The sequence below is a fragment of the Ptychodera flava genome (genome assembly GCF_041260155.1).
Source record: "Ptychodera flava strain L36383 chromosome 3 unlocalized genomic scaffold, AS_Pfla_20210202 Scaffold_27__1_contigs__length_13241970_pilon, whole genome shotgun sequence".
Lineage (NCBI taxonomy): Eukaryota > Metazoa > Hemichordata > Enteropneusta > Ptychoderidae > Ptychodera > Ptychodera flava.
In genome coordinates this window covers 393,087-420,744 of record NW_027248281.1, presented here as the reverse complement: position 1 = coordinate 420,744, position 27,658 = coordinate 393,087, and the positions used below count along the sequence as shown (strand labels likewise).

At 37.0% G+C, this 27,658-nt stretch overlaps 1 protein-coding gene across 2 annotated transcripts in view; it reads right to left on the bottom strand.

The window, feature by feature from the left end:
* Window positions 1–27,658, bottom strand: part of LOC139126527 (GA-binding protein alpha chain-like) — a 116,066-nt gene that overhangs the window by 83,569 nt on the left and 4,839 nt on the right. For both annotated transcript variants that reach the window (XM_070692583.1, XM_070692582.1), the window contains exons 3-4: window positions 12,900–13,056; window positions 5,373–5,457 (exon numbers count right to left, since the gene is read on the bottom strand). In XM_070692583.1, coding sequence (XP_070548684.1) covers window positions 5,373–5,457; window positions 12,900–13,056 — 242 coding nt within the window. The remainder of the gene's footprint in view (window positions 1–5,372; window positions 5,458–12,899; window positions 13,057–27,658) is intronic.

The window sequence follows — 27,658 nt, the reverse complement described above, 5'->3', positions numbered from 1 at the left end:
CTCCGCTATGTCCGTGACAGCACAACCTTACAGGGGCCCCCGACTCGTACTCCACAAAGGTTACGATGCCCCAAAACAACCAAAAATTCTCGCAAATCGGGGTTGAACTTTCAGTTTCCACTATAAGAATCATTTCAATCGAAGTGTGGTAGAAATCAGGGGAACGGTTGTTTTTAATGCACACCCAAGCCCCAATTGTAAAACAATGGCGTCGTCATCACGCGACTGACATTTTTCGAATGAACTCCGTGAATATTGAAAACACTATTACAGTCGATCGCTCGTAAATTTAGATACTCTTTTCAAACTAGACCATAATTAGGGCCCATACTGTATACTCGATGTGTGGTGAGATGTTGCCACACGTTTTAACACGACTTATCAGTTTTAACACGACTTATTAGTGACGTGCTTTGGATAACCTTCGAGGCCGTTTCTTTCTGCACACAGCTTCTCACAATCTCACCTCTCATTCACTAACAGTTATTATCGGTACACGCAAAGTTAACACATGCTCTAAATACGGATACAAAAATAAACCTCTTACCGAATGTCGTACTGGCTCCACTGGTGTGACTGTAGATAGACGTAGCAGGAACTGAATCTCGTAGCGACACACAGAAAGTATGGCTGCTCAATGCACGAGGTTGAAAGGCCAACGATGCTGAAGTTGGACTCAGTTTCGGATTCGGTTTCGGATTCGAATAACTGAGAATAGTTTTATATGATTTATCCTCCAGAATTGGAGATTAAAGAAACTACAGAAATGGCCTTTTCTGCTTCATATCTGGACATTTTACTTGAATTTGACTCTAATGGTCACCTTTCTACTAGGCTATATGACAAGAGAGATGATTTTAACTTTAGTATCATCAATTTTCCACACCTCATAAGTAATATTCCACTCTCACCAGCTTATGGGGTATACATTTCCCAGCTTATTCGATATGCTAGAGCATGCAATTCATATGGTGATTTTGTAAAGAGACATGGCCATCTCTCTTACAAACTATTAAATCAAGGTTACACCAGAGCAAGACTTGTCTCTACATTCAAACGCTTTTTTGGCAGGTATCGCAAGCTGGTAGATAAATACAATATCTCTCTTCATCAAATGATCACTGATGGCATCGGTGACATTGGGCCTTAGTTAGTGACCACTACCTATCTGACTTATAGATTGATATATGGTCGGTGCCACATGTGGGGCAGGATGCGCTTACCATTTTCGAAACACCTGACATCACTTCTTGGTCTTCTGGCCAGAGGTCCATATATCTTTCTTTCATGAATATGACTTTGTTTGTGTGTACCGTCTATTTACTGTCTGTTCTGTGCTGTTTTGTGTCTATGTTTACAACTATTGTCTTGCGAATTCCGACCTACTGTCATTGGATTATGGAATGGTATGTTTGCGATTATTATATTTCAAGCTTATGTTATTATTTTTTTGAAGAATATAATAACTACTGATACACAAGGAGATATTTTAACTAGATGAAATTACTGCACAAATAGCATGTATTTTATCACATAAATGTAGCATGTATTTCATGACATAAATGTTTCATATATAATCATAATTTATAAAGTTTAAAAAATCAAAACACTTTCGGAACTGTAATGCATGACTACACAAGACAAAACTGCTGAAAAATCAGTCAAAAGTTACAACTTATGAGCTGTCGATCTCAATTATGGGCATTATGCAATTCAGACTATTCAAGCTAACAGTACTACGCACAATTCAAAGAAATGCATTCAATGCTATCTTTATTACGCAACATATTAACTGATAGTTTAGTCCGAGAGTTTAGTATGGTACATTCAAAATGCAATTTATGTAAAACAACATCAATCAAAACATCAAATTAATACAACATATTAACATTAAACCATGTAACACACATTGTGACATATAAAATGATTAAAGTATGTTTTTGTGAATATTGTTTTCCTTGCTCGACACTTCCTTTAAATTTTAAATTAGAGTCCTTTGAAGCTTTCTGTAATTTCTATTTTTTAACCATTTTACTTGTGAATATATGCACACAATTTATGCCATGAAATATATGCATTGTTTTATTGTGATCTTATTTTCACTTTGTCTAGTGTGATTAGATATTATTTTAGCTGAAAAAAGGTCCAGGAAAAGTAAGGAAAATCCAGTATTCCACAGTGTAACAATTGGCTGAAAATATAAAATTTCTTTCAGTCTCTCGAATCCGAAACCGAATCCGAAACTGAATCCGAAACCGTGTCTAACTTCAGCATCGTGAAAGGCCTTACTGGTTCTGACCACTAGATCATAAAATATGCAAATGAGCAATTAATTAATAAGCCACACCCACCAAAATCTAATCAGATCTAAGTCTCATCATGATAATACCAAATACCAAATTGCATGACATTGGAACTTAGGGTTCTTAAGTTATGAGTGGAACAAAATCTGTCTACGGACAGACGGACGGACGGACAGACGGACACAACACAGACATTGTGGCGACAAAGGACATCTTTGGTGCTTAGCACCACGGTGTCCAAAAATTGCCCCAAAACAGTAAGATTTCCAATTTTGTCGTAATTTCAACAATTAGAAGGGTAACACCCTTGCAAACATCCAATCCAAATTTGAGAGCATTTGGGCTAGCGGTTTCAGAGAAGAAGAATTTTTACTAAAATGAGAAAAATAACCAAAAAATTCAGCAAAAATATAAAATTCAAGATATTGTCACGATATTCATCAAACTGATTTGGATCAACCCTAGTATACCAAATATCAAAGCTATCAGATTAGTTATTCTTGAATAAAAAAAATTTTGACCAAAAATTCGGAAAATTGCCCCAAAATTACAAATATAAAAATTTCAATTCAATTTGTGTACACTTGATTGATGTCATCCTGAGGAACATGTATACCAACTTTCAGAACAATCAGATGAGTGGTTTCAGAGTTAAACATTTTTTGACTAAAAACTGAAAAAATTACCTGAAAAATAGAAACATGCAAATTTCATCCTAAATTTTACACATCTGCTTTAGAATACCTAAAGGAATCTGCACAACAAGTTTCAACCCTATCTGACCGGTTACAGAGTTTTAGCCATTTGCAGGGTTTTTCCTTTTTACCCCCTCATTTGCATATTTTTGACACTGACAAGTTCATTTGAACAAATTCACATCTCCACCCCTAGGTGCACCTGTACATCAAATACTAAGACAGTAGGTTCTGCCGTTTAGCTGTTTTTGATGTGGACGGACATACATACATACATACATAAAGACATGCAAATGGCATGCAAATGAACTGATTCAGCTTATACAATTACCTCACATTGGTATACCAAATGTGAGCTAAAAAATCGTAGCAAAATGGCCGCATGGCAGCCATATTGGATCATATCACAAAACAAATTGACGTGCATATCTATGACATTGATCAATGTCCTTGTACCAACTTTGAATAAAATCGGTTGAAATGTGTCTGAGTTATGGCTCTGTACATGAAAAAATCGTAATAAAATGGCCACCTGGTGGCCATATTGGATTGTATCACAAAACAAATCGACGTGCATCTGTATGACATATGAAGTAATCCTTGTACCAAGTTTGAATGAAATCACTCCTTGCATCTCTAAGATATCTGCGTGAACGGACGGACGCAAGCACGGACGCACACACGTATGGACATGACCAAACCTATAAGTCCCCCCGGACGGTGTCCGTGGGGACTAAAAATACAAATATGCAAATTTCACCAAGATTTGAACAAATCTAAATGAGGTCACCGTAAGTAAACTGCATATCAAATTTCAAAGAAATCGGACAGGCACTTTCAGAGAAGATTTTTTTACCAAAAACAGCAAAAAATGCCCCAAAAATACAAATATGCAAATTTCAACATGATTTGAACAAACTTAAGTGAGGTCACCCCAAGTGAACTGCATATAAAATTTCAAAGCAATTGGACTTGCGGTTTCAGAGGAGAAGGCAATTGTTGACGGACGACGACGGTGGACAACGATGGAAAATCAACCTATTTGATAAGCTCCGCGTCACTGACAGCGAAGCTAAAAACAGTGGGTCACCGTTCAAATTTTGGTACTAGAAAAACAAATTACCCAAGATTTACCGATATTAGAAATTCAAAATGGCCGCCATCCCTGTGCCATGGAGAAAAATAAAAATTTTCTAATTTCGAAAAACTAAGCCGGTGAAAAGTTTTCTTTCACCAAGAGCTTTAAAATGAACCCCCAAATGTGGTATATCAGAAGAGAATTGTAAAAGTTTGAGAGTCTGAATGTCTGTCCCCGTTCTACCTTAAACAGGAAGTTACAGGACAGTGGGCACACAATAGGGGGATTACTGATGACGCAGGCATTTGCATGCACTGGGCCGGAGTTTGAATTCCCACAGCATTGCTTTGACTGTATGATAAATATAAATAATCATGATGGGCACTTTTGTGATATATGCAAAGAGGGGTCAGATGGTCATACAGGGAACACATTTTGAAACATGTGTTCTCCAAAAAGGAGGCATCATGGGCCAGTGGCTAGAGTAGTGGACGCACGATCACAGGATGGTGAGTTCGAGCCCTGGCATGGCCATGGTGTTGTGTCCTTGAGCAAGGCACTTTATTCCTCATTGCTTCTCCTCACCCAGGTGTGATGGTACCTGGTAGGACAGTGGTTGTAATGTGTGTTTATAGCTCTGCTGCGCTTATTGGCTGTACACGGGAGCTGTTGTTTGCTCCCCAGGGAGTTGACTAGTATTATATTAGGTCCAGTGACCAGGGGTAATAATAATTGTAAAGCGCCTTGAGCACATGTACTTGTGAATATGTGTGCTACATAAGAACCTACTATTGGGGGCCCAGCCTATCGGCTAGGCCCCTATTGGCTCAGGCCCCTATTCGTTTCATTGGGGTTTTTCTTCTTCTTTCTTCTTCTTCTTCCGTCAATTCTTTGACAGCCAAGATCTGGAAAACCTCTGCATTTACGCTTCAAAAAAGTAAATTGTAAATTTACTTTGCTCAATATTACCCTGGGCTACTTTTATCTGCTGGTCACGATCAACAAGGGCCCCCTTCTGACATTTCAAGGGGCCCTAAATGGCCCCTTTTTCTCAAGGGAGTGGGCCCTCAATGCTCCTATTTTTGAAGTCCTAGATCAAACAATGACATACATACATAAATACATTGACACATACATACATATATACAAACATACTTACACACTTACATATATACATACAGACAAGTTTGACACCTGACAGATACCCATCCTGATACCTTCTATAAACTAGACTATAGTAGCTATAAATTGCATGCTTTGTCCTATCTCAAATTTACATTGCTTTCAATACTTTACCTTGTGCTGATATGACTTGACAACTAAATTGCACCGCTCCTTCTGCACTTACACCTTGTTCTAATAAACTCTTTGAACTGTCAAGCTGTTAAAAAGAAATAAAAAAAAGAAATGACATGATTTGTGTGTGTGTGTGTGTGTGTGTATATATATATATACATATATATATATATATATAATATATATATTATATATATATATATATATATGTATATATATATATATACGGTATATATATATATATATATATATATATATATATATATATATATATATATATATATATATATATATATATATATATATATATATATATATATATACACAGTATACAGATGTCCTTGTGGGAAATTACAGTGCTCAATGCTAAAGCAGAGCGTTATAAATAAACAGATTACTTCAAGTACAAAGTAATAAAATCTATTACTTAAGTTTCATGCATCTTGCAATCCTCAGATAGAAGTGAAAGGATTACTAGCTCGACACTCTTACATATATGATTGGGACGAACCATTCTATTAGGTAGTGTTTATCGCATTTTAACACATGTAAATGTCTTTGTTCACTATTACAGCAAATTGAGCTCAAAATCTGTACCAAGTTTTATGAAATTTGTTGAACTATTTCTTGACATATCAGCCAAATTACGAAAATTCATTAATTATGCAAATAAGCAATTAATTGATAAGAAACTGCTACATATCTTTGCACGCTATTAGACTACTAGAAGAACAAAATCTGTACCATGTTTCATTAAATTTGATGCAGCATTACTAGACATGTCACAATAATTATGAAAGTTCATGAAATATGTAAATTAGCAATTAGTTGACATTATACTCCTTAATGTGTTCACATAGTATTAGAATATTGACAGATCAACATCTGCCCCATGTTTCATGTTCAGTAAACGATTTCGGGACAATGTTTTTATTCAGGCAACGTTTGTTGAACATACAGGAGCTGTACGTCAGCCAAGTTTAGCAACTCTGACGGGACTTCAAACAAATCAAGTTCACAGAATTTTCAGTGCTGCAGTGGATATACAAAAATGGTACTGGTGAGCGGCGTCACTTGACAAAATGTTGCCATTTTATGGCAATCAGCGCAGAAATGATCTGAGAAATTTTACTGTGCAGCTACAATAGTCCACAGACACATTCATTCAAAATCATCAAAATGCAGAACGATTTTTATCTAGAGAAGCGTGGTCCGTAGCGGCACATACCCCGTCGCAGCTATGGTTATCAATGCGTGCAGAGCCGTAAACTACGTCTATATGTCGGTCAATTTATATTTTTCTTGATTATTTCATAGTAATCGCGCCACCTAGATTTGCAATATCTCTGTCACTCTGTAGGAAACTACAATGCTATCAACACAAGACATAACATTGGTGTCGTGTGATAAACACATAAATATTTCTAGTTTATTCCTTGCTTACATTCATCGTTCTGTTTGCTCAAAGTTCAAAGAATACCTACCATTCTGTAATCTTGAATGCAGAGCTTCGGGCTTCAAAACAATTATACCATCAACGTATTTTATTGACCCGAACTTTTCTTTATTTAACTTGTTTAGGAAGTTTAGTAACATAAACATGTGATCGTAAACTTGCTCCAAGTCTGTAGGCGTATAAATATCAAAATGGCATAAATTTAAGGAATAAACTTCGCCTGCCTGGTTCGCATGTCGGGTTGGTGATAGGCTGTTACGTAGTCGTGGGGTGAACGATGTGATGTTGACTCAAATGGTTAAAATGTCGCACCCCATCGTAGGAGTTTGCCGATTTTAACTGGTAATTTCAGTGCCTTCTTTATTCAGTGCAAGGACATTCATGTTGCTATCAAATGTAGACAAAAAATAGACATGACAAATTGTCCCCAGACGCTATGTCGATATTTGCTATTATGGAATGGCTCTGCCGATGTAAGACCCGAGTTTTACTTCCCGATCTTGCACACATTGAACAAATTTTGGGTGTCGTAATTAACTTAAACTTTCCATTTGATAAATTGTCAACTATTTTTTTGTGACATCGATTACACCTAAGACATGTTAGAAGTGTTCATGAATTGCACCTTTTTGTTAGGTATTTAGTTTGCAATATTTTACAGCCAGAAGTGAACATACCCAACAGTGACAACATACTAGTTTATTTGACCAAGACGTACATGCTCTCTCTCTCTCTCTCTCTCTCTCTCTCTCTCTCTCTCTCCTCTAAAAAGAATTCTGCAAACTGTACCGTTCAGGCCATTTGCCGCTGTGCCCGCGGTATTACCGCAATCGTTAGGAGTAGTAGAGGTGTGAATGTTTCACTTCCAGTCAGCGGTAATGACGTTCTCATGAATATTCACGGTCTCTGAGCGGCGGTAATCCTGGCGGTAAGCGAGGCAGAGGTATACTGCGGTAGGTATCGCGGTACCGCCTATTTGAAAACGACCTCTTCCCTTAACCCAGGCAAACAAAGACGGCACAAAAGGAATTTTAACAATCTTATCGATGATATTTCCAACGTGCGTTGGTTGTCTACACATGGGTAGAAACCTTGGTCAACCTACGTAACGTGATGATGATGTTGGAAAACAAGGCCCAAGAAATTATTAGGTTGTTTCCTTTGTTGCGTTTTCTTGAACTTGCTTCGTTTCCTCCATCATTATGATGAGAGACTTTTTATAAGGAAAGGGGGTCTCACGAGTCGATTTCATGGCAATTTATATCACACACACCATACAGCCTGTATAGCCCTGAATACAGGTCTGTGTGTTCCCGGCGTTATACAGCATCCACCACAGAACTAAACAAGGTAGATTTTCTTAAAAAGTCTGAAGTTTATTTGAAAAAAAATGCAGCATGTTACAAATACATTAAAACATGACTATGAACATTGCATGACATGCACTACAGACAAAACAAAATAATTAGTCTATTGTTTGTATTATTTTAGTTCTACATAGGCCAATCAAGATATTTTGCAACATAACGAAAGTCACTGGCGTTTAAAACCTGCACTATTCGACACACGGCCCTATCCATCATTTGATCGGGGAGGTGGTTCTGAGAAATTCGCATCTACGATGATGAACCGTAGGTGGTGCTAACACTTACTGTTCACAAGCAACGCACTATGTTGAAGTAAACGCAATGTCGTATTTGCTCGGAGTACACGTTCATTGTTCGCGTGAAGATTATAACCACCTGTGGTACACAATGTCCGATAACGATGTTTACCTGAATTATTATTATGATAAAATACCGTCGAAAAACCGCTTGAAGTGGTCAACTTACATCTGTACGGTAGGGTATCAGAATTTTCTCTGCATATCGGATCACTGTGTGTTGGTTGCTCCAATAGTTTGGAGTGTGGTAGATGTCCCAGTCGTCAGGAAATTGAAAGTTTGGATGACATGCATTGGTTTTCTCCCTTGTAGAGAAGTTGACGTGGAAGGATATCGCCACTCATGGTAAACCCAAATAGTGCTGTAATCTCTCTCTTATCATTGAGCCCAATAATGGGAGACTGTTTTTCCTCTTCTTTTGCGAATATCTAAGAACTTACGCTATGCTATAAAATTTTATCAAAACTTTAGTTATTTCAGAATTACAATTCGTATTATATATTTTTAAATCCTCAGATTTCATTTTGCTTGGAAATAAAGGTAAAATCTGGCCTTATTTTACTGTTTTCGGCAGTATGAAATTCGGAAGAGAAACTGTTTCAATTGTCGGATTTCACTCGACATCAAGGTTGACATCAAGGTAAAACTACATCAGAATCAGGTCTTAATTTACTATTTACAATGTTGCTGTAACTGTGATATAATGTATCTGCCAACGCATTTGTGGTCGAATTATAAGTGGAAACAATAATTATGCAGTTACGCATAGGTCGAACTATTGGAGGTTGTAAAATAATTTATTTTCAAAAGAACAGTGGTTGGTTGAACTAATGGAGCAGTCGAACTAATAGAGTGATTACGGTACATACAGACATACATACATACAGGCAGACAGACAGACATACAGATATAAATATGTACGTACATACATACATCCATACATAAAGATACCACCGACTTCAGCTTATCAACAAGTCATCGTAGATGACACAGTCCCCACTTGTTAATGAGTACTTTGATTACAAGTCCTCAGAGAGGATAGAGTCCTCTTCATGAATTTGGTCTGTGATGTCCTTTTACTAAGTTTGAATAAAATCGGTGAATAAAATCAGTTGAGACGTGCCCGTGTTTTGGCTAAGGACATGAAAAAATTGTAACAAAATGGCTGCCATGCAGCCATATTGGATCATATCATGAAACAAATTGACTTACATATGTATGACATAGGTTAATGTCCTTGTACCAACTTTGAATAAAATCGGTTTAGATATGCCTGAGAGTATTATGGCTCCGTACATGAAAAAATCATAACAAAATGGCCGCAAGGCAGCCATATTGGATCGTATCATTTAACAAATTGACATGCATATGTATGACATTGCTCAATCTCCTTGTACCAACTTTGAAAAATACCGTCAAGGACACTATGTGCTCACATTCAGTTTGAATTGGTCCATTCGAGAAATATTTAAACCAGAAAAACAAGAATGACAAAAGCAAATAAGGTCTCAAACTTAGGTACTGGAGGTCATCTTGAGGAACATGCATATCAACTTCTATAGCAATGGGACAAGCAGATCCTAAATACGTAAGCAAATGTCAACAACAAAAAACAGAGAAGGCTTGATAAAAAGAAAAGGTGGGAGTGGGCAAAAAATGCATACAGGATCTGGTAAAAAAGTAATGCTACATCATCAATCTTCTAGACCCTACCTCCTCCTGAATATCAAATGTTCCACCCCTTGGTATTACATAAGACCAAATGACAGGAAGTACATTTACAACCTTGGAGATTTTTTAATTAATGCCATGAGTGTTATCATTCTAATGTAAACAGCACTTAAGTTAGTTACAGATAGTGAAATGCCTTCCACTGTGGGCGGTGATTACAACATCTGGAATTATCCTGAATCCCAATTTCTCATCAGTTCTTGTATGTCTTACATAGAAAAGTTGCAAAAATTGGTCCAAAATGAAAAAAAATCACCTCAGCTTTGTTTTCTGGATCAAATTTTCCTTCAAATTGATACCTAATATGACAAAATTATGTTCACAGCCTTCAAAATTGTCTTACAACATATCCTGGGTTTGTGTAGGTCATCTAAGGTCACAAACTGAGAAAATTACCTAAAATACAATAAAATAATAAATTTTGGGGTTTCCCAACACTTTGAGCAGAAAATTTATCTAATAACATCTTTCGGGACTTTATACCAAATTACAAAGCTATCAAACAAGGGACTTTATACCAAATTACAAAGCTATCAAAGAAGTAATGTTGAGATAAAGTTTTCTTGACCAAAAATGACAATATTGTCTTAAAAATACAAATTTTTATTTTTCAGGACAATTTCCACATATCTAATTATTGTCATCTCTGTACGTCTGTGTACCAAATATGAAAGCTGTCTGTCCAGAGGTTTTAAAAAGGAAATACTGTTTAAGATTTTTTGACCAAAAATGACAAAATTGCTCAAAAATAGTAATTTTCCCAATTTTGTCATAATTTCAACAAATTAGAAGAGTAACATCCACGCAAACATTCAACCCAAATTTGAGAGCGATTGGGCTGGCGGTTTCAGAGAAGAATTATTTTTATTGAAAATGAGAAAAATCACCAAAAAATTCAGCAAAAATACAAAATTAAGGATATCTTCACAATATTCATAAAACTGTATTAGGTTCACCTAAGGTACTTGCACACAAATTTTCAAAGCAATCAAAAAAGCGGTTCTTGAGTTATTAATTCTTAACCATTTTCACAATTTGTGAGCTCATTTGCATAATTTTGGCAATGCAGACTTCATTTGAACAAAATCTCATCTATAGCCCAGTATGCATCCACACACCAAATACCAAGTTGAAACGTGCAGCGGTTTGCGTGTTTTTGATGTTGACGGACATACTGTACATACATACATACATACATAAATACACACATACATAAAAACGCCATCGACTTCAGCCTATACGATAAACTCACATTGGTATAACCAAATGTGAGCTAATAAAATCAGTTGAAACATGTCTGAGTTATTGCTCTGTACATGAAAACATCGCAATAAAATGGCTGCCTAGCGGCCATATTGGATCGTATCACATAACAAATCGCCGTTCATATGTATGACATAGGTCAATGTCCTTGTACCAACTTTGAATAAAATCGGTTGAAACATGTCTGAGTTATGGCTCTGTATATGAAAAAATCGTAACGAAATGGCCACACAGCAGCCATATTGGATCGTATCACAAAACAAATTGACGTGCATATCTATGACATTGGTCAATGTCCTTGTACCAACTTTGAATAAAATCGGTTGAAACATGTCTGAGTTATGGCTCTGTACATGAAAAAATCGTAATAAAATGGCCGCCTGGCGGCCATATTGGATCGTATCACAAAACAAATTGACTAGATATCTATGACATTGGTCAATGTCCTTGTACCAACTTTGAATAATATCGGTTGAAACATGTCTGAGTTATGGCTCTGTATATGAAAAAATTGTAATAAACTGGCCGCCTGGCGGCCATATTGGATTGCATCACAAACAAATTGACATGCATATCTATGACATTAGTCAATGTCCTTGTACCAACTTTGAATAATATCGGTTGAAACATGTCTGAGTTATGGCTCTGTATATGAAAAAATTGTAATAAACTGGCCGCCTGGCGGCCATATTGGATTGCATCACAAAACAAATTGACATGCATATCTATGACATTAGTCAATGTCCTTGTACCAAGTTTGAATAAAATCGGTTGAAACATGTTTGAGTTATGGCTCTGTATATGAAAAAATCGTAATAAAATGGCCGCCTGGCAGCCATATTGGATCGTATCACAAAACAAATTGACATGCATATCTATGACATTGGTCAATGTCCTTGTACCAACTTTGAATAAAATCGGTTGAAACATGTGTGAGTTATGGCTCTGTATATGAAACAATCGTAATAAAATGGCCGCCTGGCGGCCATATTGGATCGTATCACAAAACAAATCGACGTGCATCTGTATGACATTGGTCAATGTCCTTGTACCAACTTTGAATAAAATCGGTTGAAACATGTCTTAGTTATGGCTCTGTACATGAAAAAATCGTAATAAAATGGCCGCCTGGCGGCCATATTGGATCGTATCACAAAACAAATTGACGTGCATCTGTATGACATATGAAGTAATCCTTGTACCAAGTTTGAATGAAATTGCTTCTTGCATCTCTGAGATATCTGCGTGAACGGACGGACGGACGCACGCACGCACGCACGCACGGACATGACAAAACCTATAAGTCCCCCCGGACGGTGTCCATGGGGACTAATAACCTTACACTGGTATACCAAACATCATGAGTTAAAAACTGTGATGCACATTGAAAAGGAAATTTATGAACTCTACTTACCAGAGCTGAATTCTGAAGATAAATCTCATGATCATCTAGGCTACACTGGACTCTCACTTCTAACAATTTCTTCAGGGTAGTCAAAGGTTCAGCAATATCCATCATTTGAGTAATGATATTTTGCCCTGCTGAAACAGTCTGAGGCGTTGTCTCTGTGCTATGAATATAGAAAGTAAAAAAGATGATAATATTTCTTTTATAGTTTTTAAATTTTGTTACATGTATTGGCTCCTTTTTTGTTAAATTTGAAATGGAAGTGAAATTAGATACTTGAAATCAGCATCAAGGACACTCATTGTCTCCCCTCCTGCCATTGGAGCTAGTGAAAAATCGCAATCACATTGGTGTTATTTCGTGGCACCTGCGGAGTATTTTTCAGATTTTTTTGTATAAAAATATGAAAGAAAAAAAAATCTGAGACAGTATTCTAAAACTTTTATTCCAGTTTACTGATTTCAATGAAGATTACCTTTTTTGAAAACATAAAAATTGCGACAGACATATTCACCGATGTCAAATTGCATAAACAATTATGTGTTCTCAGCCTAATATACATACGGGCCAAGTCCTTATAATAAATCGTTTAGCTTTGGGAGGGAATTCTCCAAACAAAATTCTAACCTCCTAGAAAAACTTCAGTATACTCCACTGTCCTAGGTTATGACCCTCACTCTCCTTGACATGTTAACTCAACTATTAAAGTAGGTGAGCTACATGTTACGTCACAGCCTGTGTCGATATCATGCAAACATGGCTGCCATCAAGCAGTTTGCACATGGACTTATGATCTCAGCTGACATCACAAACTTGAAATTTTAGCAAGATCGATAAGAATTACATTTGCAGCCTGCATGATTGATTAACACACTTGCATTCTGCTTGTAAATCCTGTTCAACTTTTTGTTTCGTAAGCTTTATTGGTTTATTTAAAAAAAATCTTTCATTTATGGCAAGGGGCACTCAGAATTCACAAGAGGGCGCCACGCCCATTACCATATTCAGGGAGAACACTGATGCTACCACATCAATCTTCTAGACCCCCCTCCTGGATATCAAATGTTCCACCCCTTAGCAATGAATACAAGAGATTGCACCCCCTGAAACCAACCACGCCCCACTGCAAAGTTGTCCCCAGTACATATGCAACAGGCCCAACAATGGCAACAGCAAACTAAACTAACCATCAACAATTACTCATACACTAAAACAGCATGAGACAGTAACCTGTGATATTGGGCAGGGGGCAAATGGCGGTCAACATCAGGGGCGCTATTTGTTATGACTGAAGTGTTCGATAGTTCTGTAATTGCGGCATGAGTTTGAAAATGGATGTAGATGTCGTCTCCTTTCACAGACTTTCCGGCCACAAATGAATAAACAAGCAATCTAGTGGCCGATATAGCTCCACTGTGTTTATGTAGAGAATACCTACTTTTGACACATGTTGATGAAGAAGGTGGAAATCTTTGATAGCTCAATGCAGTGGCCAGAAAAAAATGGCTAAAATAGCTGCAGAAATACAAAATCGAAGATTTCATCATACTTTGCATTTATCACATCGGATCATCCCTAAGAACATGTCAACCAAAGCTACCGTATCTGATGAGTAGTTTTTTGAGAATAAATTTTCTGACCAAAAATGCCCCCCAAAATAAAAATTGCAGATTTCATCATAATTTCAAAAGATCAAATTTAGTTCATCTATAGACACCTGTGTACCAAATTTCAAAGCTGTTAGACCAGTACTTTTTGAGAAACACATTCTTTAACAAAAAATGGAAAAAATTGACCCCAAAATTCAAAATTGCAGATTTCATCATAATTTCAATAAATATTATTTAGTTCATCTATAGAAACCTATATACCAAATTGCAAAGCTATCAGATGAGTAGTTTTGAAAATACACATTTTTGACAAAAAATGGCAAAAATTGCCCTACAAATACAAAATTACAGATTTCATCAGAAATTCAATATATATTACTCAGCTCATCTGTAGAAACCTGTATACCAAATTTCAAAGCTACATGTATCAGACCAGTACTTTTTGAGAAACACATTTTTTGACCAAAAATTGCCCCAAAATTACAAAATTGCAGATTTCATCATAATTTAAATAGTTATCATTAAGGTGATCTGTAGAAACCTGTATACCAAATTGTAAAGCTATCAGATGAGTAGTTTTGGAAACACACACTTTTTGACCAAAAGTGGCAAAAAAATTGCCCCAAAAATACAAAATTGCAGATTTCAGCATAATTTCAATAAACGTCATTTAGTTCATCTGTTGGAACCTGTATACCAAGTTTCAAAGCTATCAGATAAGCACTTTTGGAAATACACATTTTTTGACCAAAAATGGCAAAAATTGACCCAAAAATACAAAATTACAGATTTCATCAGAAATTCATTATATATTACTTAGTTCATCCATAGAAACCTGTATACCAAATTTCAAAACTATCAGACCAGTACTTAAAGAGAAATACATGTTTTGACCAAAAATGCAAAAATTGCCTTAAAAATGCAAATTTGCATATTTCTGCATAATTTGAACAAATCTGAAGTAGATCATCTCTAGGGAAATATGTACCAAATATCAAAGCTATCTGACTGGTAGTTTTTTAGAAGAAGATTTTTAAAGATTTTTTTACCAAAAATGACAAAAATTGCCTTAAAAATACAAATATGCAAATTTCACCACGATTTGAACAAATCTGACTGAAGTCACCCTAAGTAAACTGCATACCAAATTTAAAAGCAATCGGACAGGCGGTTTCAGAGAAGAAGATTTTTTTACCAAAAACACCAAAAAATGTCCCCAAAATACAAATATGCAAACTTCGCCACGATTTGAACAAACTTAAGTGAGGTCACCCCAAGTGAGCTGCATATAAAATTTCAAAGCGATTGGACTTGCGGTTTCAGAGGAGAAGGCAATTGTTGACGGACGACGACGGATGACGGACGACACGGAAAATCAACCGATTTGATAAGCTCCGTGAAGCTGACAGCGGCGCTAAAAATCGGTTTCCACAACAACTATAGGGTAACAATACAATTATCTTTTATTCGAAAACTTGGGCAAAACTGCAGGCGCAGACACTGAGTTGCGGAGAGTGATTTGTGACATGCCTCATGTCCATTTGCCAAGGCTGCACTTTGAACCTGTGATCGTACTGTATATTCCGAGGCATTGTCATGAACCGTACATTTCATTTATATTTTAGCCATTCCTTCGTTAATATTATTCAGCTGAAAATTTTATTTATGACTAGTGTAGTAGATCTGGGCGCTAGTTTCAGGCTAGAAGTTCATAGACATGGCACGGAGGCTGTATGGAAGGTAATGGGTGTATAGCTGAACTTCATACAGTTCAGTTCAGTTAAGTTAGGGATTGAATATCCATAGATAATAATATCCCATACATGTATATGCAACTTTATATGCACTTGCAGTGAATATCTTTGATATGTTACCTAGTTGAAGTTAATCAAAAGAAAAATATATCCCATTCCTGTTTGTTGTTTTTTCATTCGACAGGTCAGTTATTACAGATAAAGCATACTAGTCGTAGAAATTGAGTATAGAGTATCCAGTAGGATGTATTTCAAATAACAACTAGAACACTTAAAGACAGGGTTGAACTTGAAGCTGCAGTGTAAGGTGAAGGTAAGCTGAAATGAAGTGTATTTTTAAACTTTGTTGATGTCTGTTTGTACCGGTATTGTAGTTGTTCAAAGTTACTTTGCATTGATAAAATACATGATGAGCATATGTTTACCTATTTATCTGCAAACTACCACTGAAGAAAGTTATAATAATAATAATTTAATAATTTATTCATTTATAAAGCGACTAAATCCACACAAATAGTGTGATCAGAGACGCTGGGTAAAATACAATGAATTTTAAAAAGGTTACAAGAATTAAAAACAAAACAAAAACAAAAAATACCGCAATTATACGGTGTCGCTCAAATTTGATCAGAATTGGTAAATACCAGTATGGGTTAATATGATCAACAATAAATCTTGTTTCTATCTGTTCAGTGGAGGAAAATTCTATTTTGATGTTATGACAATGATTTCTGCACAGTACAACCAGAAAAACAACAAGAAATATTTAACCCTTTCACCACCATGGTTTGTCCCAAATCCATTGTTTTCTATGGTAAAGTTGGACCTGTATACAGGGAACTGGGGGTGAAAGGCTTAAACCAGAAAAACAAGAATGACAAAAGTAATTAAGGTCTGAAACTTTAGGTACTGGAGGTCAACTTTAGCAACATGCACAGTAGAAACAAGCCCCTCTTAGTTTGAGTATAGACGGTCTTCCCTCCCTCTACCATCTATGGTTTCATCAGGTCTGTTAATATGTAACAGTTCATAAACAATGACAGGAAATGAGTCAAGATCAGTGGAGTTGGCCTGTTTCTTACTGGCCTGCACATTTGCAGGATTTCACTTTTTCTTACCTCATTTGCACATTTTTGACACTGATGTGTTCATTTGAACAAATTCACATCTCAACCCCTGCATCTACCCGTACGCCAAATACTGAGACGGTAGCTTTGGCGGTATGGGAGCCTTTGTGTGTGACGGACATACATCCGCACATACCCACAAATATACAGACATACAGACGCCACTCAGACTCATCATATAAGCTCTTTTTGGTATTTATATATAAAACCAAATATGAGCTAAAAATATACAATGAATGAGTTCAGTTAAAAGCAGAATTAAAAAGAAATGTTTTAAGACTTGATTTAAAACTTGGCAGGCTTGGGGAGCGATGGACCTCAATTGTTCCATACAAAGGGGGCGGCAATATTGAATGCACGGTCCCCATATTTCTTTGTGCGCGACCTGCTTTGACACAGTTTAAATTGGTCAGCGGACCTTAGATTACAGGTTGGGACATACAAATTAACCATGCTAGAAAGATAAGTTGGACTGAGTGAATGGAAACATATATAGGTGAAGATAAGAATCTTAAAAACAATACGTTGAGAAACAGGCAGCCAATGCAACTGAAACAAGTCATCGTTGATGACACAGTCCCCACTTGTTAATGGGTACTTTGATTACATGTCCTCAGAGAGGATAGAGTCCTCTTCTTTAGGTCTGTGATAAAAATACTTTTGAATAAATTCGCTTGATACATGTCTGAGTTGTAGTTCAGGACATGAAAAAATCGTAATAAAATGGCCACATGTCGGCCATATTGGATCGTATCACAAAACAAATCGATGTGCATATGTATGACATAAGTCAATGTCCTTGTACCAAGTTTGAATAAAATCCGTTGAGATATGCCTAAGTTATGGCTCTGTACATGAAAAAATCGTAACAAAATGGCCGCACGGCAGCCATATTGGATCGTATCACATGAAAAATTGACGTGCATATCTATGACATTGGTCAATGTCCTTGTACCAACTTTGAATAAAATCAGTTGAAACATGCCTGAGTAATGGCTCTGTACATGAAAAAATCGTAATAAAATGGCCGCCTGGCGGCCATATTGAATCGTATCACAAAATAAATCCATGTGAATATGTATGACATAGGTCAATGTCCTTGTACAAAGTTTGAATAAAATCGGTTGAGATATGCCTGAATTATGGCTCTGTACATGAACAAGTCATCGTTGATGACACAGTCCCCACTTGTTAATGGGTACTTTGATTACAGGTCCTCAGAGAGGATAGAGTCCTCTTCATTAGGTCTGTGATAAAAATACTGTGATAAAAATACTTTTGAATAAATTCGCTTGATACATGTCTGAGTTCAGGACATGAAAAAATCATAACAAAATGGCCGCACAGCAGGTATTGAATTGTATCACAAAAACAAATTAACGTGCAAATGTATGACCAATCGTATCACAAAGCAAATTAACGTGCATATGTATGACATTGGTCAATCTCCTTTTACCAACTTTGAATAAAGTCGCTTGATACATGTCTGAGTTATGGTTCTGGACATGAAAAAAAGCAATAAAATGGCCACACGGCGGCCATATTGGATCATATTACAAAACAAATCAATGTGCATGTGTATGACATAGGTCAATGTCCTTGTACCAAGTTTGAATAAAATCGGTTGAGATATGCCTGAGTTATGGCTCTGTACATGAAAAAATCGTAATAAAATGGCCGCACAGCGGCCATATTAGATCGTATCACAAAACAAATTAATGTGCATAGCTATGACATTGGTCAATGTCCTTGTACCAACTTTGAATAAAATCTGTTGAAATATGCCTGAGTAATGGCTCTGTACATGAAAAAATCATAATAAAATGGCCGCCTGGTGGCCATATTGGATCGTATCGCAAAACAATTGACGTGCATATGTATGACATAGGTCAATGTCCTTGTACCAACTTTGAATAAAATCGATTGAGATACGCCTGAGTTATGGCTCTGTACATGAAAAAATCGTAACAAAATGGCCGCACGGCGGCCATATTGGATTGTATCACCAAAAAAATTGAAGTGCATATCTATGACATTGGTCAATGTCCTTGTATCAACTTTGAATAAAATCAGTTGAAACATGCCTGAGTTGTTGCTCTGTACATGAAAAAATCGTAATAAAATGGCCGCCTGGCAGCCATATTGGATCGTATCACGAAACAAATCGACGTGCATCTGTATGACATATGAAGTAATCCTTGTACCAAGTTTGAATGAAATCGCTCCAGGCATCTCTGAGATATCTGCGTGAACGGACGGACGCACGGACGGACGCACACACGGACGCACGCACGCACGCACGGACATGACCAAACCTATAAGTCCCCCCGGACGGTGTCCGTGGGGACTAAAAAATCGTAACAAAATGGCCGCCTGGCGGCCATATTGGATCGTATCTCAAAACAAATTGATGTGCATATCTATGACATTGGTCAATGTCCTTGTACCAGCTTTGAATAAAATCAGTTGAAACACGTCTGAGTTATGGCTCTGTACATGAAAAAATCATAATAAAATGGCCGCCTGGCAGCCATATTGGATCGTATCAAAAAACAAATTGACGTGCATCTGTATGACATATGAAGTAATCCTTGTACCAAGTTTGAATGAAATCGCTCCAGGCATCTCTGAGATATCTGCGTGAACGGACGGACGCACGCACGGACAGACGCACGCACGCACGCACACACGCACGGACATGACCAAACCTATAAGTCCCCCCGGACGGTGTCCGTGGGGACTAACAAAATCGGGGTGATATGCTCAGTGACTCTTGAGCGAATTACAATTTTAGCAGCTATATTCTGGATACGTTGAAGGCGATTAATTGAGTATTTCGGAAGACCATAACGAAGAGAATTACATGAATCAATGCGTGATATCACAAAAGCGTGAATCAACTGTTCCGTGTCTGATCTAGAAAGATATTAGTGAATATTTGCAATGCGTCGTAGGTGAAAAATAGCTGAGCGGCAGATATTGTTGACATGAGGGTACATCGTAAGACCAGAATCCAGGATAACTCCAAGACTTTTTGCCTGACTTTGAGCAGGAATCAGGGTGTCACCGACCGGTATCCCCTGTATTCTATCATCCGAAGCATTACTGGAAGATGCAGAGAAAGTCACTGTTCTGTATATTTGTCTCATTGTGCTTCTTAGAGTACAAAAAATGTATCTCAAGAAGCACATGTAATTATACAAGGTAACTAGGAGATATCTGTAATGTTAAATGGTGACCCATACTTTAGGCATTATAAATTTAACTAAGCAGAAAAAGACATTGTATTTTCTAAAAAAAATTGGTTTCAACATGCAATTGTCCTATCTTTTCTCATTGTGCTTCTTACAGTACAAAATATATCTCAAGAAGCACATGTAATTGTAGAGGGGAGCTAGGAGAGATCTTTATGATTAAAATGTGACCCACACTTTAGGCATTCTAAATTTAACTAGGTAGAAAAAGAAATAAAATAGTCTATAACATTTGTTTAAACATTAAATATTCTGTATATCTTTCTCATTGTGCTTCTTAGAGTAAAAAATATATCTCTCAAGAAGCACATGTAATTATAGAGGGGTAGGAGAGATATTTATGGTTTATTGGTGACCCACTTTAGGTATTTTAAATGTAACAAATCAGAAAAAGACATATTGTCTACAAAATTGGTTTTTCATATTCAATTTCCCTATCTTTTTCGCATAGTACTTCAAAGAGTACAAAATATATATCTCAAGAAGCACATGTATTTATAAAGGGCGGCTAGCGGAAATTTTCATAGTTAAGAAGGGATGTGACCCACACTTTAGCATTCTTAATTTAACTAATCAGAACAAGTAATCGTTGATGACAAAGTCCCCACTTGCTAATGGGTACTTTGATTACAGGTCCTCAGAGAGGATAGAGTCCTCTTCATTAGGTCTGTGATAAAAATACTTTTGAATAAATTCACTTGATACATGTCTGAGTTATGGTTCTGGCCATGAAAAAACGTAATAAAATGGCCGCCTTGCGGCCATATTGGATCGTGTCACAAAACAAATCAATGTGCATGTGTATGACATAGGTCAATGTCCTTGTACCAAGTTTGAATAAAATCGGTTGAGATATGCCTGAGTTATGGCTCTGTATATAAAACAATCGTAACAAAATGGCTGCACAGCAGCCATATTGGATCATATCAGAAAACAAATTGATGTGCATAGCTATGACATTGGTCAATGTCCTTGTACCAACTTTGAATGAAATCTGTTGAAACATGCCTGAGTAATGGCTCTGTACATGAAAAAATCGTAATACCAGATATGAACTGAAAATGCTCACGTGTTTCATACAGTTATGTGTAAATTTGAACCTTTGCCACATGTTTGCAACTTCATTGAAAGTATTATGATCAACATAATGAACAATAATCACCGCTGATTAATTCTCAAAGGTCATGAAGTATACAAATATGTAATTAGCTGAAATAAAAATATTAAAGTTCTTTGACTGCTGTCATTTATATAGCAAGTGTAATTACCGTTGGCCAAGTCCTTCAAGCTCATTAGATATGCAAATTGTAAATTAGCTGACATGAAAATGTGAAATGACTTTCGATATTGTTTTAACCAGGTATAATCATCAATGTTGTCATGTTTTGCCAACTTTGATCGAGTAAATCCCAGTATATATCCCTAATAAGCAAAGTTCATTAAATATGTAAATTAGGAATTGACTTAAGTAAAAATGCTTAATGATTGTCAATAATGTTGTATCATGGTATCTGCAATATATGTAGCAAGTTTTGTCAACTTTGGTCAAGTCAATTCAGATATATATCTCTAATTAGGAAAGTTCATTAAACATGCAAATTAGGAATTTGCTGAAGAGAAAATGATTAATGACTTTCAATAATATTGTATTACAGTGTCTGAAATGTACATAGCAAGTTACATCAATTTTGATCAAGTCAATTCAGATGAATATCCCTAAGTATGAAATTCATTTAATATGCAAATTAGGAATTGGCTGAAGTAAAATAGCGTCAATGACACTGTAGCTCCCATCCTGGACTATTTAGTGTTTGTTCTCTGGTCAGATATTTGAACATGTGTGAAAGGGATAAAGTGCATGAAGTGAAAATACTTAAATGAAATGTACCGGAGACAGTGAAATATGTTTAATGTAATTATTCAGAATATAAAATGGAAAAAATACAGAATTAGATATATCGAATACTGTGATACAACCATTAACTCAACAAGTCATTTACAATGACATAGTCCCCACTTGTAATAGGAGTACTAGTCTTGATGGGGCAGTAAAATGTGGTCATTAAGAAGTATCATTGGAGTGTATATGTTGAGATCTATGGGCACATAGGTCTATGTCGTTGTTCCCAATGTGAAACACATGAGGCATGTCTAAGTTACGGTTCTAAATCGGGAAAAAAGATCAGACCTCTAGCAGTATTGGCCAGCCAAGAAATACATATGCGCATTATAAATGAGGTACAAGATGTGACATCTTAAGGTCTAATATCCTATCAAAATTGGAGGGTATAGAACTTGTGGTTACTGAAATATGCATATATATGTATAATCAAGGTCAAAGGTCATTAAGGTCACATGACATTTTCAAAAAAAATTATATTCCTAATTAATCCCTATATGCCAAAAAATCAGATCTCTAGCTCTATTCGCTTGCCCAGAATTAGATGTGTACATAATTAATGAGGTAAAGCGTGTGTTGTCATAAGGTCTCCCATCCTACTAAATACAAAGGACATATGTGTTTTTATGTCATATGGTGTCATATGGCTTGGTACAGAGGTGACGCAAATTGCTGCCATAGGGCCGATGAATGTATGTCTTGAGGCAGGTGTAGCAATTGAAGTGTAAGGTTAAATTTTCTTTTATTTTAGTATTTGAGTCATATCCACCAGTACTTTGATTGGTGTTAAAATTGTGCACTTTTGTCAATTTAAGGTTCACTATATTGGCACAAGATCACTAATTCACTTCCGGGTTCGTTACCCACGAAGATAGTTCGGAAGAAAAATAGTGCAGACCTTGAAGTTTTGATATCTGCATGGATGCTTGTTTAGTTTGAACTTTAACGTCAAGAATTTTTGTAAAGATATTTTTCTGCCTGAATCAAAATGCAGACTGTTGTGAATAATGGCTGAAGCATTTGGTGGCAATATGAGGAGTTCTAGGGCTAATAGAAATCATAACAATAAGCCTGAAATTTGTCAAAAACACCACTGAGGGCGCTATTTTCATCGCTATCTCAAAATTTCCGTGGACTTGCCCACACGAAAAATTAATCAGTAGTTAAGCTGACATTGACCTAACACCTGTTAAGAGGATTCGTGCCGCTGAATGTTTTAAAATAGGAAAATCGAGCTCAACGCTACTGTGGTGGCCTATGGGAAATGAATTAGTGGTCTTGTGCCTACTGAGTTATGGACATATACTCATATTTAAGGTCAAAGGTCATCGAGATCACATGACATTTTGTCAAAAAATTTGTATTGCTAAGTTATCCCTATATACTTATTTTCACTTTGTTTAGTGTGATTAGATATTATTTTAGCTGAAAAAAGGGTCCAGGGAAAGTAAGGAAAATCCAGTATTCTACAGTGTAACAATTGGCTGAAAATATAAAATTTCTTTCAGTCTCTAGAATCCGAAACCGAATCCGAAACTGAATCCGAAACCGAGTCTAATTTCAGCATCGTCTAGCCAGAGTGTAACGTGGGGATAGCGCCCTCAAACCACAGATACCGGCTTCCCATAGACTACCATGTATCAGAAAAATTAAAACTGTGATAACTTCATTAATATGCAAGCCACGCCCACCAAAACCTTTTCAGTTCTAGTCATTTGAATTCTGAAGATGTCTACCAAATTTGACTGAAATACGTTCAGCCGTTTTTGAGAAAATGAACCAACAGACAGACAGACAGACAGACAGACAGACACACAGACAGACAGACATCGCTGCGACATATGCCCACGTGTGTGAACACGTGAGCAAAAAATGACAGCAACTGACAACGTCGTGTAATAAAGAGGGGCTGTTCACACATCTGTCGGTTTGTTTTGCGACTGCATGCAATCCTCAATGTTCTCCCCAGGCCGTTCAACAGGATCGGCCCCGATCCTTATTTTTTTCGCCTGATCCTCTTTCATATCCGCCGATACTCTTTATTAAAATGTGGTTGAAGACCTATTGTTTCTCAGCGGCGATTTTGTCACGCTTTTATTTGAACGAGCTTTTAGTGTGAAACGGCCGTAGTGCCGATGAACATTTGCTAAGACTTCAATTCAAAAAGCTTGAAATGTGTTAAGCTGCCGACCGTACCGTACAGACACCGTCCATTTCATACAACGGACACTGTACAAGGCTCGGTGTTGCAGGCACTCAGTCAAAGCATCTATACTATAGGCAACTACCATTGCCGCCAATGTCTCGTACTTGTAAGGATCCGAAGGTCAGGAAAAGTGATTTCGATCAGATGTGGCTAAAATCGTACGATTGGTTGACACAAATATCAGATGCAAAAAAGTATGGTACTTCGCGTGTTCAGGTCGTTGCGTATCCGAGCCGAGTTAGCCATTTTGAGATCCGTGTACGTCCACATGACGTTGAAGCCATGTGTGTCACTTCCTGTCACGCATTCGTAACTTGCATGCGATTCACTCGATTGACTTTGAGAAGCAGTTGCGTTTGATCAAGTTTCAAAATCCGTGACCGTTTTAAAATATGAAAGGCACAATGAAATGAAGTAAAAAGAAACTGCACGAGCTAAAATCATCATTCGTGTGATCATCCGAATACAGCAGCTATGTACAATACATACGGTTCTGTACTGTATAGTTCAAAGGTCGCGTGTGATCGAGATCAAGAGCGCCAGCGTGCTCCACACAAACATGCATGGCAGCCTACGCCGCGCAGTTGTCAAAGTTTTGTACGTTTGCCGAACTATGAGTCGATGAAATTTCAAATCTTTCTCTTGGAAATACCTGGTATCATTTTTTTCCGGCCTCTCTTTATTATGAATAGAGTTTTAAAGTCAACGTATGTTTCTCTGCAGGCATGCTCCGCTGACTCCGCATTGTAACTTAGTGCAAATATTCAGTCCCGTATCAACTTGTCATGGACGCCGCACGTAAAAAAAGACGTTCATGGCTTTAATACCAATCGGGCTACAGACAATCATATAGTAACAGAGGATCATACATGTATGAAAACGTGCCACCATTTGCCACCGAATATTTCGAACACTGATTACTTCTCATGTAGCCTACTTTAGAATTTTCATGTTGGTATTGTGCAATATATTTACTAAATTGTGTATTGTTTGTATTACTATTAGTTCAATGTTTTGTTTTTCATTTTTGATGTTTTATTATTTATTTAATGTAAATAAAAAGGATTTAAATTTAAAAATAAATTGTATAGCTTGCCATTTATCACTCCTGAATGGAAAAAAATATTAAAAATGTCAGAAGTATATCTCATCACTGGAATGCCTTGTGAATAGCCCTGGTGATATGTAATTTTTATGCAAATATTATGCAAATAAATATGCTAATTAGCCGCCCGCCTTTAATTTTCATTTGTGGAGAACACTGGGTTGAGATATGCCTGAGTTATGGCTCTGTACATAAAAAAATCGTCACAAAATGGCCGCACAGCGACCATATTGGATCGCATCACAGAGAAAATTTATGTACATATCTATGATATTGGTCAATGTCTTTGTACCAACTTTGAATAAAATCAGTTGAAACATGCCTGAGTTATGGCTTTGTACATGAAAAATTGCAATAAAATGGCCGCCTGGCAGCCATATTGGATCGTATCACAAAACAAATAAACGTGCATCTGTATGACATATGAAGTAATCCTTGTACCAAGTTTGAATGAAATCGCTCCAGGCATCTCTGAGATATCTGCGTGAACGGGCGGACGCACAGGCGGACGCACGCACGCACGCACGGACATGACCAAACCTATAAGTCCCCCCGGACGGTGTCCGTGGGGACTAAAAAGACATCATGATATTATCTACAAAATTTGTTTTTACATTAAATATTATGTATATCTTTCTTATTGTGATTCAGAGTAAAAAATATATATCTCTCAAAAAGTAGATGTCATTGTCATGAAAGAGCAGGAGCTAGGAAAGATTTTTATGTTTAAAAAGTTACACACACTTTACGCATTCTACATTTAATTAAGCAGTAAACGAAATCAAATTGTCTACAAATACTCTTTTGACATTCACTGTTCTGTGTATTTGTCTCATTGTGCTTCTTAGAGTACAAAAAATGTATCTCAAGAAAAACATGTATTTATAAAGGGGGCTTAGCGGGAATTTTCGTAGTTAAGAAGGGATGTGACCCACACTTTAGCATTCTTAATTTAACTAAGCAAAAAAAGACATCATATTGCCTACAAAATTGATTTTAACATGCAATGTTCTGTATATTAGTCGACTTGTGCTTCTTAGAGTACAAAATATGTATCTCAAGAAGCACAAGACATAATACAGGGGAGGAGGTTTCTGTGTTTGAACTATGACCCACACTTTAGGCATTGTAAATTTAACCCTTTTCCTGCCGAGCGCCCTTGTCCGTTATTCTCCCAAGTCAGTAGAAAACCGCCCCATAATATGTGCCTGCAAAAGATTGGCTCTCCTGCATGTTATCCTGCCAGGCATTTTGGCAGAAATCGCCCATTTTCAGGGTAGTTTTAGCCGTACTTATACGTGTTAGACTTCGATAATTTCTACATGCCCGTAGACAGGGGAAGGAGCTCAAGGGTTGCTGCAGAAAAAAATTGAGGTCACCGGCTTTGTTTGCCCCTGGGAGTGCGTCATTTTATTGCCGTTTCATGTTTATTTTTTCGGAAATAAACTCCTTCAGTATTACGTACGTCCGCTAGGCACAAACATCACCTCACTCGTCTGTTAGTCAGAGACCCTGAGGGTCGTGCTAGGGGTGCAGCAGCACCGTCAAACCTGTCCTGTTTCCCCAGGGTAGGGTCAATTGAATACGTACCTCCAACGACTTGGCAGTGTAGCACAAAACTACGTTTTTGCCGTTGTATTAACGACATGGCTGAGCCATTGAAGCACAGCTTTACGTAGTTTTGCCAGCTCAGTTGGGAGTTGGCTTACGAGTGTTACCGTTCATTACTGACTTAATCGAGTGGTCCTCGGTCAGGTACGGGTTTGTACCGACATGGCTTGGGCTGCAGCTAACCAGTGATAACCAGTC